Source organism: Chanos chanos, chromosome 2, assembly GCF_902362185.1.
Source record: "Chanos chanos chromosome 2, fChaCha1.1, whole genome shotgun sequence".
NCBI classification, from domain to species: domain Eukaryota; kingdom Metazoa; phylum Chordata; class Actinopteri; order Gonorynchiformes; family Chanidae; genus Chanos; species Chanos chanos.
Genome location: NC_044496.1, coordinates 46,900,273 through 46,918,619, shown reverse-complemented (window position 1 = coordinate 46,918,619; position 18,347 = coordinate 46,900,273). Strand labels below are relative to the sequence as shown.

At 38.3% G+C, this 18,347-nt stretch overlaps 1 protein-coding gene across 1 annotated transcript; it reads left to right on the top strand.

Moving 5' to 3' along the window:
* Window positions 1-1,464: 1,464 nt before the first annotated feature.
* LOC115804970 (sodium bicarbonate transporter-like protein 11) lies at window positions 1,465-17,956 on the top strand. Its single transcript, XM_030765458.1, has 20 exons — window positions 1,465-1,501; window positions 5,964-6,014; window positions 7,111-7,215; window positions 7,939-7,982; window positions 8,363-8,582; window positions 9,004-9,085; window positions 9,411-9,534; window positions 9,924-10,127; window positions 11,206-11,290; window positions 11,766-11,888; window positions 13,055-13,168; window positions 13,254-13,386; window positions 13,949-14,022; window positions 14,163-14,385; window positions 14,654-14,760; window positions 15,306-15,471; window positions 16,020-16,193; window positions 16,692-16,887; window positions 17,224-17,393; window positions 17,893-17,956. The coding sequence occupies exons 1-20, from the start codon at window positions 1,465-1,467 to the stop codon at window positions 17,954-17,956; spliced, it is 2,496 nt and encodes an 831-aa protein (XP_030621318.1).
* Window positions 17,957-18,347: the final 391 nt, after the last annotated feature.

Below are 18,347 nucleotides of genomic sequence, written 5' to 3'. Positions count from 1 at the left end.
ATAGAACAACTGCTTATGATAATATACTTATAATAATTTCTGTTATGTCAATTATGATTAAAATAGAGGGCATTCAATACCCACCTTTTTGAAACCATTAATGCATTTGTTCAGAATGACTTTAAATCACTCATTTAAGGTACAGGAGTACACTGCCCTTTATAATCAGCAGAGGAAATTTCAAATGAAAACACCACAAAATATATATGTCAGCATGTCATGAAGTTATATTAAATCATAGCCAGGTTTTTTTTCCTCTTGTCACAAATAGGTATTTACTTGTTCTGAGAACTAAGTCTGGACAAGTTGTAGGGTTGGGCTGAAGGAAGGGCATCTTAGTTCTCATGGCTTCCACAGTACACAACCTCTTGTGTAAATATTCCGGTCAGACATTGTTCTTTCATCAGTTATTTCCATTTCTGAAAGATACTACTTACAGACACATGTTTAGAAATATATCTATATACTGCAAATAAAAACAAAGATCGTTCACCATTGTGACTTCACTAAATGTCACATTATAGACTATTAAGGAACACATCTTTTAACTTTTGAAACTGAGCACATGTAGATTTGATATGACAGCAAGCTCAATATGGTCATTTATTTTCATATAATGTATTGAATATATTTAAATGCAACAGTTATTTGGCATCTGGATTTTTATGGCGCAATCCTTGCATAATTTTTTGTATTTATAGTCAAAGCTTAGAGATTTTGCATAGTTTTTTTTTTTTTTTTTTTTGTAGCTTTGATTCAAATGTCAGACTCAATGCTGAACAAAAGTATCAACTAGGATTTCAAGCTTCATATCCAGTAGCAGATAAAACAGCAACCTTGCAATAGATTATTTTTTTCTTTGATTTATTCTGTCCGAATTCCTTTGAATAAATTATTTTAGCCTTGAGTTCATAAGTCAGTCATGCACAACACAGAAGACGACATTGTTTTCCATGAGACTTTTATTGTCCAGTGTTTAAATAGTAAATATAATATTTGTCGAGGGTGAAATTCCTTTTTGGCCCTTTATGGGATGTAGTCCCATAGACAAATGAGACCTTTTCCTTAGCCTTCTTGATCCATTCGAAATTTAACCCGAACCTCATCTGAGCAATGTTAAGATAACAGAGCATAAGATTCAGTTCACTCTCTTCCAAGTACTACTTTCAGTGCAGCACTTTAACCATTCTCCATCCATAACATTAATCTCCATTCTAAGTACTCAGTCCTTTAGAACAGTACCGTGTACTCTAGTAGTTCACAGCTGCTGGCACAAGGACCCAGCAGAATTACTTTCTTCCTCCCCCTCTCCATGTGATGTGGAGGTGGGTTAGGCTAAGTCTCCAAATCTCACTAAGGTGTGGAGTGTCTGTGGAAAGGTAGCATACTGAAGGTGATTTTGCTCACTATTACAACTATGATGGGTTGAGCTGGGAGGTGCTTGCACCTGAAAAACTGGAAAGCATGGAGGACAAGAAAGTTCTTCATTTTGTGCCATCTGGTGAGTTCTCTGAGTGTCTGGGGCTCCTCCCCCCCCACAAGGCAACCTGAGGGGAAGCTTCAGCTAAGTGTTTGTGAGCTATAACAATATGCTCTTTAAACTCCCATGTTTATTTATCATAGACAGTGTCTGTAGAGACACATGTCGAGTTTTGTCCCAGGCAGTTTATATGTAGACAGTAAATATGTGATCTCAAGAAAAGATATTACTGACCATTATCCATATTGGTATTTACTTTAATTGTATGTATGTTAGCACTTATGTTTCACAGAGCCTTTCATTGTTTATCCGTCTTATGCCGTGTTTTTCAATTTGCAACATTTCATACATGCCCTCTCATTTTTATCCAACAACTCACCAGTTAAATAATTCATTCACAATGTTACATAAGGCTGGGGCATTTTAAGTGTTGGTCAATATTTGTAATGCCACTATGATTGGGATATTGTTGATACTCTGTTTTGAAAGAACTGCAACATCAAGCAACAGAGCATTGATAATGATCACCTGCCTTTGTCTTGTGGGAAAGCTCAGATTTGTTCGAGATGTGACATGCTCTCATGCAGGTCTCAGGAGACTCATTATTCTGAGTCAAAATCACTCCCTGTATCTATGTTGCTTATCAGTGACTGCTGGGCCATTAGCTTTACTGACTGAAATAAGAGATGATTTTGCTGATATCTTCCTCTGTTTAACACTCTCTGTTTCAAGGACCTGTATTTGCAGTATTCCTCTTTTTCATATCTCTTGTCTTTTCATTTTCATCACCCTGCTTTTCCAATTATCTGATCATCCACCATAAACTTATCTTGTGAGCTACTCTCATGTGTAATATCATCATTAATCGATTCTTTCCGGAGTAGCATTAACTGGTATACTGCCATGGTCATATTTATTTCAAACAATTTTTAGAGCTTAATGGTCCTTTGTAATTCAAACTGTCACTTTACTGGAGTCATTTGAGGGTTAGTTTCTCCTGGGTGAATTTGTTCAGGTTGTGGGTAAGACGATTACTCGACTTAAAAATGCTTTGCTTGCTAATCTGCCTAATTTCATGGGTTTGCACATTTATTTGACTTTCATTTAACATCATGATCAAAAGGATACTTTCTTTGGTCGAGGTTTCTGTTGACATGATACTCTGTGTAATAGTTCTTCTTTGCTCTGTTAACCTGAACATTCTGGTCAATTTTAGTTGTAGAGTGATCATTAATCCGTCTGAGAATTGGGCATAAGTAGATTGTTCTTTTCTCTTTCAAGCCTCCCTTTTTTCCATAAGAGGATTAAATCCAGTAAAACGCAAGAATTTTTCTATTCAAGTGTTCATTCCTGCTCAAGAATGGCCAAATTCTGTGCAAACTGTTTTAATTGTCAGTTAGATCTGGAAACCTGGATGAAGGACTATTTCAAGAAAATATTTGAATTAAGTGTGAAGTACATCTTTCAGTTTGTCTCTCTAACTGGAAGAAAGTTTTGGGTGGACTAAGTGTTAGTAAATTTGCCGTCCATACTTCATATTACTGTATACATGAATGGGGGAGATATTTTTAGGAAATATGATTGTCGATGATTGTCGATGGCCATCAGAAAGACACACACATACAAATGTACTGTGAGCAATTCATTACAATTTGCTTGTTTAACACAGTTGAGGTGTTGACCTCAAGTTTGTTCTGGTATAAAAATATTTGAGTATAACGGATGGAACAAATTGAGCCATACTTTACACTGTCGAGATGAAAACAACATAGAAACAATCTGAGAAAGCAGCTTTGAAACAGGTGAACTTCAAAGTGACGTTTAAGATTTATTGTCCTGAGCACAGGCAGTAGTTTGTTACAATTCAATAGAACTAAATTACTTGAAAAAACTGCTCCTAAAGGTGAGTGCAGTCAGTAAGCTGGTAAATTTTTGGCACTTTAAGTACCAGTTGCTGAGGTTATATCCTGTTCTCAGGCATGCTGAAAAGAGGGGCAGAACCTTTCACTAAATAATGCTCGCAGATAAACGAGTATGAAGGGGATTTATAATTGTTATTAGTTTTATTTTTATTATTTTTATTAGAAGTAATAGTAGTAGTAGAAGTGTTATTGTTATTTAAATCAACATTGTGGTGTATAATTACCCCACTGAAAAATAATGTTTATTGTCTAAGTAAAAGGACTCTGGAGACAATCATGTCTATAAGTTTCTGTATTTCATATCCCAGTTTTTACCAGAGTATAAAGGTACTGTACAGAACTTTTTTGCAGCAGAAACCTCATTTCTTGTGTGCTATCACATTATCACACACACACACACACTCACACACACACACACACATATATATATATATATATATATATACACACACAAACACAAAATGATAGCTTTAATAGTATTTTATTACTACTGAGATGTAGGCTTAGTCTTTCCCACCATGCAGAGTCTCTTCCATGGGGATGTGGTGAGATATTTGTTTTTTAAGAACTCAATACACCCGTGTCAACAGGTCAGTGAGAGTGTTTGGCCAGCTATTTTAGGGCTAGTGCCAGCTCTGAGGGGCTCCTCTGAGAGCCCTGAGCCTTGAAATGCATCCGTATTCCTGTCAGCATCTCAGGACAGCACAGTCAGCAAGAAGGAAATCAGTAAGTCGGTCAACAGGAAGTCCCTTGAAACATTCGGTAGAGAGGTGATCACAACAGCCTGTCAGTAGGGATAATGAGCGGGGGAGCAAGAGAGAGCGAGAGAGAGAGAGAGAGAGAGAGAGAGAGAGAGAGAGAGAGAGAGAGACAGGCCTACCAGTCAAGGCAATGTCAGCAAAACTTACATAACAGACAATTATCTGAACATGAAAACTTTACCAAACAGTATTCACACAATGGCACAGAATTCATATAGGGTGAGCAGATGATTTTACAATGACATGCCAGGTTGCCATAGATTAAATATTCAGATGTCCATGTGTAGCGATGCGGAAGTATGGCTGCTTCTAAATGATAATTCCTGACAACACCAAATGGCTTCGACTTACAGATCCAAACTCTGAAAGTTGGAAAACTGAAGTAGAGATCAGCTCTCTCACACATGGCTCAGTCACAGAGCTTACATGGTTACTTAATTCCTTGTGCACGTGCTCAGCAGGGTAAAAGGCAGAATTACATGTGGAAGGCATGCAAACAGTGGCAACCACGTATACCCAATCTTGAAGTTCACTCTAGTACTTGAACAGTGTTCCATTGCAGCATTATATAACTGTAAGGCATTACCGTTCTCTTTACTTAAGGATATGCAGGTTTACAATTCCTCCTCTGGATACATAACTGCAACTGGGACTGCTTCTCATTGTCACTGACATTTAATACAGTTAAGACCCGTGGGAGTTCCAGTTAGTAGGATTCTCTGAAAGTTGTACTCAGTATCAGCTGCATTACTGGGCACAGCAGTATGTATTTCAGTAAACCAACAATATTCCACAAGAGAAAAAGCTGATACTGTTCATGACTGAAATGGAGAGTGCTAGCATTTCTAGTTTCAGACAGAGCGTGGGTGACTGTACCACATGCTATCAGTCAACAGAGATATTAGAAGTATTACAAACAAGAGTCAAGGCTCTGTTGTCTTCACAAAGGGCCATGCCAAGGTAGCCACTACTGTGTGGGAAGGCATTAAGTTCAAGGTCAGTAAGATAAAAGCAAGTCCTCCCCAAAACAGAGACTGAAGGCTAGAGGGACAGGCGACCATAATGTGCTAAGAACATCCTTCAGCTTATGATAAGATTTTCATGGAGAATATCACTAAGTAGATCCATCTGCTTCAAGAGACTTTGAGACTGTTAGGTCATTATGCATCGAGATATCATAACATTTCATGAAAAAAAAAAAACATGCTGAAAGTTTTCATATTAAGAGAACCAGTCTTTTTGATGACATGCAACACAGAACTCAGGTCAAATCAATATTAGAATGCATATTGTGGGTGGCAAACAATAGTACTGATTCACCACAATTTCTGTTAGAACTTCTTGATTCTCTACACAACCTCACAACCTTTGACATTTCATCTCTGTTTCCCATTAAGGCCAAAATAAAGCCATATGTCTTCTTCATAAATATGACATAATGTGATGTAATGATGACAAAACACTGTAAGAACTGGGTTTCTGTACTGTCACTGAGCATAATCTCACTAAAATTCCAGTGCTGTAACTGCAACAAAAATTCTGGAATTTTTTTTAATGATATTGTGTTGGGAACCATGTGCTCTGCATATGTCTGAGTTTGTCTGCAACATATTATGGGAAACATTTGCTTAAGTTATGAGTTATGTCAGAGTCTAACTGTTAATATACCATCTTTATGGCTGCAACATTATGTTAAACATGATTTCAACAACTTGTGTCTCTAGCCTCCAGAGGATAAAACATAAAACATGATTAAAGGGAATTTATGTTAGCCTGTCTGATATTTAATCTCTCACACAGAGACCCCAGCATCTGGATGTTCTAAGAATGGATACGCCTTCAAAGAGATGGGTGAGTCACATACAATGTATGTGTGAATATAGTCAGATTAAGCCTCTGCATGTTCAACATTTTGTGTGTGTGTGTGTGTGTGTGTGTGTGTGTGTGTGTGTGTGTGTGTGTGTCTGTGTCTGTGTGTGTGTGTGTGTGTGTGTGTGTGTACGTGTGCGTGTGTGTGTGTGCGTGTTTATACTTTTTGATTTGAAAGTTTCAGATTTGCAAATGAGGTGTAATTCACAGTCATCACATTTGACTGTCAGAAGTGTGAAACTGTTGCCATAACATAACATTTGGTACAAATTATTATTTCACATCTTTACAACAAATCACACCAGATGTTTTTGTATATTGGTATTAAACACCTGTCTGTTGGCGTGCTGCTTGGGGAAAAATATAACTATGGCAAAATTGATTTTCTCACTATAAGATATAATCCTACTCCATGTCGTGATCATACTCTTCCATGCAATGAAGGAATTTATTAGAGGCGGCTATGGTTATATTGCTCTGCAGGCCTGCTTTTGAGTACATTTTTTATTAGGGCCTCTGTGTTCTCTGTTCTTTATAACAGATGGTACATATATTTAAGGGAAGGTGTTATAGCCACATAACACAAATCCTGTTTTTGACACTTTACATTTCTTATCTTGAAATGAAAAACTTTCAAGATTCAGTCATTATACCTTTGCCGATGTATCACCCATAATATTCATGGGTACAAGTCTAACACGTCTAAATATAAAGCGCACCACTTTGTATTTACTGAGGTATGCACGTCTTAGGTCTGACAAGGGCATTTGAAAATTAGCTCATGACTGTTTAGAAAATATTTTTTTAATCTTTAAAAAGATTCAAATATGTTCATTGTGTCACTGCAGAGGGACAGTAATGATCCCTGTGTCTCAATCCTGAAGATATATTACGTAATTGTATGATGTAATAACTGTAGTATTTATGAGCTAAGCAGCTGTAATACACATGTTTTTCAAATAGACTGTTTAGATATTGGTTGGTTGTTTTATCATTTTAGAATCACGCTTGTGAAAGCAGGTCTTATACGTATTCGATGCATTTCTGAGGTTTTCTGATTGTCTGTTTTCTGACTCAGAACTGCGAGATGAGGGGAAGGAGGAGTGTGAGACTGGGAAAGAGGGATGTTCAGAATCTCACAACTCTTCCCTCTATGACAGTCACATCCAGCTGGGGTTTCCAGGTCTGTGTGTGTGTGTGTGTGTGTGTGTGTGTGTGTGTGTGTGTGTATTCATGCATGCATGCATGTGTGTGTGTGTGTGTGTGTGTGTGTCTGCATGTGTGTCCACAAGAGTGTGTTTGTGCATGCCTGTATGTCTGTATTACTGAGCTAGAGACGTGAAGAGACAGACAGTGATATAAGTATGTGCACACAGGGCTGCCAAGGAGAAGAAAAATTCTCTCTCAAATATTGTTAAAGAAACTTGTCCTGGTTACGGCACTGGGCCACGCACTCAGGGAACCCCAACAAAACATCAATGATTAAACTCAATTGGCAACAACACATTCTCTAGTTCTAAGTGTACAGCCAAGAATCCAAGTGTTTCATGTTTTGCCCTTTAAAAACAATTATCATTGTTCTCATATTTTTGGAGGGTCTGTTTAATGAAATAGGAGGACAGGGAGTACCAGTCTGACTCAGCAGCCCAAACTTAACTGTCTCAGTTCAGGGACATGAGCACACTGAATGAATACCTCTCCACTATTTGTGCTGGTCCTCATGGAGTCTGTGTGTATTTATAATCAGAGATACAATAGAGATTGTTGTCATGGGATCCAAAAGGGCAACTCATCCACAGGGAGCAGTGCAGCTCAGCGGCCTATTCATACAACAACACAATACCTGCTGATGTATTTTATACTCTTTTTTTTCTCACTCTTCCTCTCTTCTCTTTGGTTTGAATAGATACAGACACCCCAGGATTTGGCCTCCTCAACACATCCAGAAAAGTAAGTCTTCTGTCTGTCTCTGAAGCCACCAAATGGCTGTGATGACTCTAATCTACGGACCAGATTCACAGAGAGAATTCTAACTGACGCCTTTAATGCTGCATTTACTATTTATTGAATTAAAAATACCATTCTACATTCATGAGCAGATATTTAGGTTACTGACCCGTTGACCTGTGATGACTTAATCACTCATTCATAATGTCATAATATCACACACAATTACAGTATTTGTCTTTTACTTTCATGAAACTGAGCCCCTCTATTAAGGAAAATGTTAAGAGACAGTTGTATACACGATAAAGATGCCCCTAAACTTTTCTGTGTGAATTGTACGCTCTGTAAATGACCCTGTTAGTAATACCACGATTTCTCAACAGTATGTGAAGTTGATGAACTTCCAAGAGGAAGTGAGGGCTCACCGTGATCTGGACAGCTTCCTGGCTCAGGCCAGCATCCTCTTGGATGAGAAAGCTGCCTCTCTGGATGAGGTGTTGCGGCGCATGTTGGACCATATAACCAAAGACGGGCAAGGCACCTATAATGTGGAGGAGGTCATGAATAACCTTTTCACAGATGCCGGGGGTCAAGAGGCGAATGGTGAGTGGGGAAAGTCTGACTCTGAACTGTTTGGCTCATATGATCCATTCTGATATTTAACTGTCCAGCACATCTCTGAGACTCCTCATCACAGGGAACTGATTTCAGTGAGTCAGTCATTCAGTCATTCATGGGTTACATTGAATCTGTTTGTAGGGAGGTTTCTGTAATAGGATTTTAGTGTGGTATGCGTCTGTGAGAAGGACTCTTGAAGTTTTTGTAGTTTGATCATTCTTTTATGCCATCTCTCTCTCTCTCTCTCTCTCTCTCTCTCTCTCTGATTCAAGGTTACATAGTTTAAATGACAGAAAATATATTTAAGTGTGAATGTTGCCAAGGCATTGATACTGTAAATATTTTTATAAGAGCTCTCTCATTCATTCATGTCTTCTCTGCCTCGTTCTCTGTCTATTCTCTCTAGTCCATCTACTGGCTGAAACTATTCAGGGAGTGACAGCGACAGCCACTGGTGTACGCTACCAGCAGTCCTGGCTATGTGTGCTGTGAGTGATGCTTACTACTCATGTCAGGATCTCTCATACACCTAGTCAATGACCATGACAGCGCTCTCTCGTAATGTGCCAACCATTAGTTGACTGTCAAGTTCTCTTGTCTTTCTTTTTCTTTTCTTTTTTCAGTGTTCTTGTCCCTTACACTACTGTCGAGTTGTAAAATTGTATTAATAAAAACGAGACTATGCAGACAGCATATCCCCAGCTAGGCTTTTAAATTTATGACCACACTAAGAATACACTCCGCGGTATATAAGTCCATGGTACATAAGCAACCAGTCCGTGCCTTCTTGTGTTGATCTGTTGTGTTCTGCAGCTGTAATGTGAAGAGTCTTCAGAGGCGCTGCGTGTGTATTGCACGTCTTGAGCGCCCGCAGAATTGGGGGGTCAACTGCTGTGAGGTCCGCTATGTCATCCTCATCCTGGCTCCACCCAGAACGGTACATCTCTGTTTAAAACTGTCAGTCACGCTCTTAACGTGACGCCGAGAGCTGACTCTGAAAGTAGTCCGATCGGTTGTATGCTGTATCAGTAGAAATTCTGCCTGGTGTCCAGTGGTTCTTTCCTTTAAATGATCACGTTCTCTTCCTGGTTGTTTTCGTTACGTGCTCTGAGGAAAATCTATACTGGGTTTTTCTTTGTGTGCTCAGAGGCCTTTTTTGTACTTTAGCACCACCCTAGGGCTTTACATGATGTCTGCAATGATGCTTGACTTTAGTAGTAATCTTTTATTGTCTATTGAAACCCCAAACTATCTTGTATAAATGTTGGAGTGCTTTGCAGAGCCACTGTCCTAATTCCCACTCTTTTCTCCTGTGGCATTCTACAGAAAAGCACTAAGACTGCAATCGAGCTGGCTCGAACATTTGCCACCATGTTCTCAGACATGTCCTTTAGACAGAAACTTCTGGAAACCAAGACTCAAGAGGACTTCAAGCAGGAACTGGTGCTCCAGAGGCAACAGCTCTCTATTGCTGTTCAGAGACCATCTATGGTGGAGGAGACTGATCCACACAGCAACAAACCACTGAAGGTCTGATCAAAGAGGGCTCCCAGAAACCTACTAATGTTCACATCAAAAAGATTCATAAAATTTGAGGTTCTGGTTTTTCGGTCAGTCGTATAAAACCACAATTCGGATTATTTCCCCACACATAGAGACCACCCTCGGGTTTCCCTTAGTTAAGTAAATAAAAAGCTACTCCACAACATTATGGGTGCCAGGGGCGTGTGTGTTTCTCTTTCTTTCTGTCCTTCCCCTCCATTCCTCATATTATCACACATCAGCAAGGAATGGTAAGCAGCTGCATAGCAGACCCACATTAAAAGAAGCTACACTGAGTATGTGCCAGTATTGCGTTCATTCCATGTATTCACATGCTCCAACTATTATCATAATGGATTATTTGATTTTGTATAGCTCCCTATCTGCGGGAATATCTCTGTATTTTAAGTTTGGAGATGGCTTCCTGCCTTGCTTGTTCAGTGGACAAGTGGTGTTATGATTTACACACTGGGAAATGTTTAGACACTCATACATATTTGAACGGTTCTATAAATACAAACATTTTGAAGCAGTGAGGTTTTTGAGGGATTTTCTGAAGAGGATCTCCAGCTGTGAGCCTTGAATCACTATTGTTGGCAGAGCTTTTTGGCAGCATGGATTTTTTATTTCAAAATACGTGAATGCACTGCTGTTCTGGTCTTATTGCATTTTGTTCATTACAGGTGCACCTCATCACAACATTGTTTTATTTTTATTTTTTTTCCTTTTTTCCTTTTCACATTTTTCACATTTGACTCCAGATGCAAAGAGAGATTCTTTAAGTCAAGCACTTTTTTGACTACATTATTTTTACAGCTTAACTGATTTTTGTGTGTTTTTTTTTTGGAACCTTAGAAGATGGAAAGTGTCATAAAATATTGACCAGAGCAGACCAGAGCATTCAACTTTTAAACAATCCCTTTTCAGATGTTTGATATAGAGCTCAGTTATTCCTATTGATGCACTGTGGCACCACACTCATGATGTCTCATTACTGTCCGTGTATATCTGTGCATGTGCGTGTGCATGTGGATGTGTGTACATGTGTATCTGTGTATCTCTGCAGGTGATGGATTTTCTCCGAGTTGGCCGGGGTATTTATGAGGATCTTTGTCGTAGGCTTCCTCTTTATATCTCAGACTACACTGATGGTACGCCAGCTTAATTTATCCTTCTGCTTATCTTGTATTACTGTTCTTATTGCACATCAAGCTTGTTCCCCCCTCCCCCCTTTTTAAATATGTAATTTATTTTTACTCTCTTTTTGAGCTATCTCTGTTGAAAGGTACAATGTTATGTATGGTTGAGCGTGACAGAGCTTAGATTTAAGACAGTTAGCTAGTGTTCTTCTCAGATGTTTGAGTATTTTCTTGTTCTAGTACTCAGGTTTCTTAGACTGTAACAGGTAAAAGGTATTCCGGCATTTTGATGTTAAAAGTGAGCTGGCATTCTCTGAAGGTGCATTCAGACATTCCTGGTATTTTCCTCATATTCGTATTATAATGTCAGGTGTTTTGAGTTGTGCTAATGTTTCCTTTAGGTGTCATCAGAGGTGATTGTGGTTTTTATAGCTATGATCAGGTGTTCTCTGTAGGTGTGATCAAATGTAATGATGTCCTTCATCAGGTATCACGGATCCTAACTCTGTGCTGAAGTATGTCACCACTGCCATCTTCCTCTACATTGCCATCCTGCTGCCAGCCATCGCCTTTGGCTCTCTTAATGATGAGAGCACACGCGGAGAAATCGGTTTGGAATTTAAAATGTCTCTTTCCCTCAGTCTGTGTGTCTGGAAGTCCATGTATGTGCATCTGTCATTCATTCATTTGTTTGGTCAGCCAGTCCAGCAGTCATACTGTCTATATCACAAGCCCCAGGCAACAGTGCCTGGATATCAGTTAAATCTAGAAACCTGTGCAATTCTAGGATAAAAGACAAAGGACAAAGATTTACATGTGAGGTCTGCTCTGGTCTTGCTGTTTTTTTTTTTTGTTTGTTTTTTTTAAAAATATATTTATATATAAAAGTGAATCAGCAAAGTCAGATTTATGATCTCAGTAAATAGTTTATATAACTTTTCATCACAGTCTGTTAGTATAGTCCAATACAATTTCTTTCTTTGGTATTACTATAAAACAATGGCCTAATTATCTTCAAGCTATTCTCATTTTGACAAACATATTGTTTCAGTTCTGCGCTTTGATTACACTTTTACGCATCGCCTTCAGTGGCTTTTGAAAAGGTTATGGCTCATTAATTCACATTTCACTCTTCCACATAAAACTATAGGCTAATTCACATTTATCTACAAAGCTGCATGTAACATCATCGAATATCGTCTTCATACAATCACCGTATGTGCTATGTCGCTGGTTAATGACAGTTTTAATCCCACAATATCCGCTTTAAGTGTTTTGTACAATGAATGTCATATGTAAATTCATTTGAAGACCTGTAGAATTGTATAATGAAGACAGAGGACAAAGACTTGTGCGTGAAGTCTGCTCTGGTCTTGCTGGGTTCTTCAAGCAGAAAACAGCAGCCCTGTAGCAATTCAAGATGTTCACAGAATCCCCCGCGTGTTGACAAATGAACATTCTTACAAAGCAATAAGAAAGAAGCAGTAGTTCTTCACAAAATGTTGGTGTTTCAGACAAATGAATGAAACAGATGTGTTGTTTTTAACAAATGAAATGTGGTTTGAATTATGGAACTTTTTTCCAAACTAAGAAATGCAAATATATTTAGCTTCAATTGCAACTGATCCAACTGTGGCATATGTTTTGTATGCCAGTGAGACACGTGAAATCCAACTGATTCCGCAAAGTACACTTATGTTTTTCGTCTGTATACAAAATACAATGTCATTTTTACTTTTGTTCTGTACGTACCTTCACTTCTTTGTCTCTTCTCAGATGTACAGAGGACCATAATAGGTCAGAGCATTGGAGGGATTATCTACTCGATCTTTTCTGGCTCTCCTTTAGTCATCCCCTTGACCACAGCACCTTTGGCAATCTTCATCAGCGGTACATTTAAAAGCACACAAGGGTTTGAGTTTTTGTTTGAGTAGGCACTGCTTTAACACTGGTTCCTCTTGCTCTTGCCGTGCAGTGATCAGGGGCATCTGTGATGACTATGACTTGGACTTTGCTGCATATTATGCCTGTATTGGCCTGTGGTGTGGACTCTTCCTCATCCTTGGGGGCATCTTCAATGTCAGCCTGTTTATAAGGCTCCTAAAACGGTCAGTATAATATAGTACTTACTGTAATACAATGCAAGCCATGCTCCATGCAATTTTTATAATGTTAGCCTGTTTATAAGGCTCCTAAAACAGTCAGTGTAATTACAGTAATTACTGTAATAGAATAACACAATGAGAGGCTCCATGCAATTTCTAAAATCTCTTTGGAAAATTTGAGCATACGAACATAACAATATCGTCCGCAATTTCTAATACAGACATTCTTATCTTGATAAGCAGGCTCACAGAGATTCTTTGTACTTGGAATACTTCGCAGTAATCTTCTCGGGCATTGATTCTTTATTTACTTGCTTTGTGAGGAAGTCTCTGAGTAATAAGGAAAAGACCCCAAATAGATCAAAAGACAAACAATTTAAAAATAGATATTCATTTGGGACATTTCTGGTTTGCCTTCTCTTTTCCCCAAAAATCCATGTCGTATTTGATAATCTCTTTCTTCGGTGCGCCTTGGATATGTTGTGATGTCGGTTTGTGGCTGAGAACTTTGATAAAGCAAGAGATTTAGTTGCTCAGTGTGTTTCTCATACTGTTTTTTTTTCAGCTCAACGGAGGAAATCTTCGCTCTTTTCATAGCTATTGCCTTTGTGGGGGATGCAGTAAAAGGCACTGTCAAAAGTAAGCATAAGCACAGTCAACAATAGCACTGTGATAAATCATTTTAAATTTTATAAGAAGAAATAAAACACCCACACACTCTATCTCTTTCCTCTGTGGTTTATTTCTTTATTTTACATTTTCTTCTACCTTTCTTTCAGTTTTTGAGAAGTACTATCATGATCCAACAATAGTCAATGGAAGTACAGAGGAACTGCATCGCTTAAGTGAACTACTCCAAAAGGCGGGGAATAGCACAGAAACTGGGCATATCTCAATGCCTGAAATGCTCATTGTGTGCACTAGAGAGCGCCCTATACTCTGTCTTCTGCTCATGCTGGGAACAGTGTGGCTGGGATATGTCCTTTACCTCATCAAGAGGAGGTAACTGCACAACTCTTAGTTGCAATGTTCACTAATCAGTGTGGATAGTCTACATTATAGTGTTTTATATTTCCCATTAAATAATAAATGATTGTAAATTTTATCACGACATCTCTCAGAGGAGTGAAATCTTTTCTAGTTTTTTAATTTGTTTATGCTTTTAGCTGTAGGAGCTAAAGGATCTTTACGAGTTTACTGAGAGGTCATCATATTTCAGTTAGAGTATTTTCCAGCAGTGCCGTGTATTCACTGAATCTCCTGTTCATAGCCCATTTCTCCATGCCAAAGTGAGGGAAGTAGTATCTGACTGTGCCTTGCCAATCTCTGTGGTCATATTTTCATTTGTGGGCTCCTACCTGTTTATTGACATAAAACGTGAGTACACACAATCATATCATTGTTCTCCAAGCACAAATTACCAAACATCAAATGATCTGCGTTCACCGAAAAAAGAGATACAACGTACAATAAACTATGTATTTTGAATTACGTATTTCAAGAAATGTTGAAATTAACATAGATGAAAAACGGATCAGATCTGAGCTTTTTGCAATTATACAATAAGACTATCGTGTCACTATTGACTTCTTCACACTAATAGTGTGAAATGCAAAATTTACAGAAGCATGGGGTATATAATCTGTGATTATTAGTAAGACTCACAGCCAGATTTGTGTGTGTGTGTGTGTGTGTGTGTGTGTGTGTGTGTGTGTGTGTGTGTACCTGCTTGCGTATGCATGCTCTTTTGTGTTTTAATCAAGTTATATCAAATAATCAATACAGTGTAATTATAAGGTATTTGCACAAGAAAATGCTGAATTGCTTGACTGATGGAAATTAGGCACACAATATGTCTTTCTAATACACCATCTGTTGTTCTTAGGTAATATTTCTCTCCTGTCGATTATGTTTATCCACAGTCCCAGTGTTTAACTACCACAATGGCCCAATGTTCAATGTGGCACCCTTTAACAAACTCACAGGCTTGAATGCTCTGAGTGCATTAGGCCTGGGATTTCTGCTCTTCCTTCTCATCTTCATTGATCAGAATATTGTGGTGTCCCTCACCAATGCCCCCGAAAACAGGTAAACAGAACAGAAATCAGACAGTTTTATAACACAACACCTATAACCAATTAACACCTTGTTACTTTTAAAATGAAAGTGTACAACACCTGCCACGTTAAAATAGAATTCACAGGAATTTTCCTGGCATGTGCTAGAATGTTCCTGGGTTTGCAGCATGGGGTGCTCTTTGTGCTTCCCCTTCCTCTAGATTACTTAACTGTCAGGACCACAACTCAAATAATGCCAGCGTGGTTCAGACTGAAATGGGAGAAAGTCTTTTGATTTACACAAGTAATACATGAATAAAACAATTTCTAACTTGTATGAAAGGTAAAATGCGACACAAGTAAAATGAGGGGACAAACATTTTTTTAATCCATTTATTCTGATAGAGAGAGTAATTCAAGCATTTCCATGGCTATTAACCACTAATATCCACCTACTCAATCTAATTTGGGTGGTATATTGGGTGGTTTAAGCTGTATCAGATCCTCACAGGCACATGTTTTACACTATGAAATAATTTCTTCATGGCACATGTATTTGTGTATTTGTGTATGCTTCAGATTGTTGAAAGGAACTGCATATCACTGGGATCTGATGCTTGCTGGCTTCATCAACATCCTCATGTCAGTGGTTGGGTTGCCATGGATGCATGCTGCCATCCCTCACTCCACTTTACATGTGCGACAGCTAGCCCAAGTGGAACAACGTGTGGAAGGGGGACACCTTTATGAGACGTGAGTTTAGTCCTCAGTTGGGGACAGGGGGGTCCTTCGGGGAGTTTATTCTAAGGGGCAGAACCGTAAAAGAGGTCACCCATTACTTTAGGGAAACATGAGTTTAAAAATGAGAGGACACTTACTGTGACTCTGAAGGGAATATAGTGTTAAAAGAAAAGATTTAGAGGAGATTCTTCTGTCTTCTCAAAAGCAAGGAAGATTTAAGACATACAGTAAGTGTCTTATAAACTAAGGTTTGTCTAACCCTTACTTGTACTCTAAACCCACACAGTAACATTATGATTCTGATAGTCTGTCTTCAGATTGCTTTCAGTCCATTTAATAACATCATACAGAAATCTCACAGCAGTGAAAATCTATACCTCAGTGTAGAGGAAAACAAAGGATTTTTTTTTTTGTATCACAGCAAGTTTCATCCTTTTCATTTCTTTAAAGAGAAATTTTCTCAGAGAATTGCTTGTTCTGACAACAATTGTACAAATAAATGTGCTGCAGAATTGTCAGTGTGAAGGAGACTCGTCTGACCTCATTGATTGCCAACATCCTGATTGGGTTGTCAGTGTTCCTGCTGCCAGTTCCCCTGCAGTGGATCCCAAAGCCTGTTTTGTATGGTCTCTTCCTCTACATTGCCCTCACTTCCATTGATGGGAATCAGATGTTTGACAGAATGGCTCTACTACTCAAGGAGCAGGTAATGACAAAGCTTTTTTGTAAGCATAAATTTAAAGTGAGAAAAAAGCAAAGCAAAACAATAAGACAATAACACTCTGGAAAAAAAATGATTGAGGATTTCAGAGTCAGAAAGTAACCAAGCTTAGATTGTAGCTGATGGAAATTAAGCCTCTCAGATTGGTCGACTTTGGAGTTAACAGTAAGCAGTAAAGTTTTCTTTGGTCTAATGATCTGCATTCTGAATTATTTTTTTAATGTCGAAACTCTTTGGTAAACAACATTTGATAGTTTTAAATGCCTTATTTTGTTTGTAAATATAGTGCTAATTATTATTTTTGTCTCCTGTTTATACCAGACCTCCTACCCCCCCACCCACTACATCCGCAGAGTCCCCCAGAGAAAAGTGCACTACTTCACTGGCCTGCAAATGATTCAGCTGACCATCCTGTGTGCGTTTGGCATGTACCCACTGCCATACATGAAGATGATCTTCCCACTACTGATGATTCTGCTTATTCCTGTCAGGTAACGTACAGTTCGTCTGTCAGGGGGAGTTACATGTAGGTTTCATAACTCTGAGAATTTGAGTTGTTACAGTCCAGCAGTTCTTCCCTCTATGATTGTTCCTGTATTGTCTTCAGGTTGTTGCTATTTTAATGAAGTCTCAATTATTGAAGTGTTATTAATATGTAATCATGTACACATTGTGATTATGTATAGTTCCAACATGTAACTGAAACTCAGATGTTAGCTCCTCACTGTTATATCAATGGTAATAAAAAAGTATTTCATATAGGCTTTCTCAAACGTGCTATTTCAAATACATATACTGTACAGATATCAGAAGGACAGATGAAATATTTTGCTATCAAAAGATGAAATGGCACTTGTAATGAACTATAATGCTCACAATCTCGTTGGTATGATGAAACATTTTGGTTATATTTGATGTCAGACAGAAATAAGCTATGGAGATTGGTTGAGACCTGAATTTAGTTTGACATTTGTTCTGTCTCTTCTCCAGGAACGGCCTACTGCCGAGAATAATTGAAGCCAAATACTTGGACATAATTGATGAGCACATGTGAAGACACAGAAAAATAGACTTTTAAGAAACAGAATTATTTTGAAAAGGGAAATATCTGTTGTTGTCAGATTCTGATCCTCTAATCCTGATAAATAACACTTGGATAACAATGTGTACCCAAGAGAATATGATTAGGGCTCGTATCCCAGGTGATATGTACATATTTAAAGTTTTCCTCTTTCTCAACTCCTTCAATTTTGTAAGTATTTGTTGTATAATGGAATCATATATACTCGTATTAAATGTACTGGTTGATTCATTTTCCCCAATTCTTCTCATGAAATTTTTCATATCACACATTTCAGCGTTTGTCTCTGGTACAAAGGATCGCTTAGATGTTCTGTGCAACAATAATCCTGTGTGTGTGTGTGTGTGTGTGTTTCTCAAATGCA

Coding starts and splice junctions, on each gene's coding strand:
- LOC115804970 (XM_030765458.1), top strand. CDS start 1,465: ATGGAGGACAAGAAAGTTCTTCATTTTGTGCCATCTG. Junction 7,983..8,362: donor TCCTCAACACATCCAGAAAA/GTAAGTCTTCTG, acceptor ATTTCTCAACAG/TATGTGAAGTTGATGAACTT. Junction 15,472..16,019: donor ACCAATGCCCCCGAAAACAG/GTAAACAGAACA, acceptor TGTATGCTTCAG/ATTGTTGAAAGGAACTGCAT.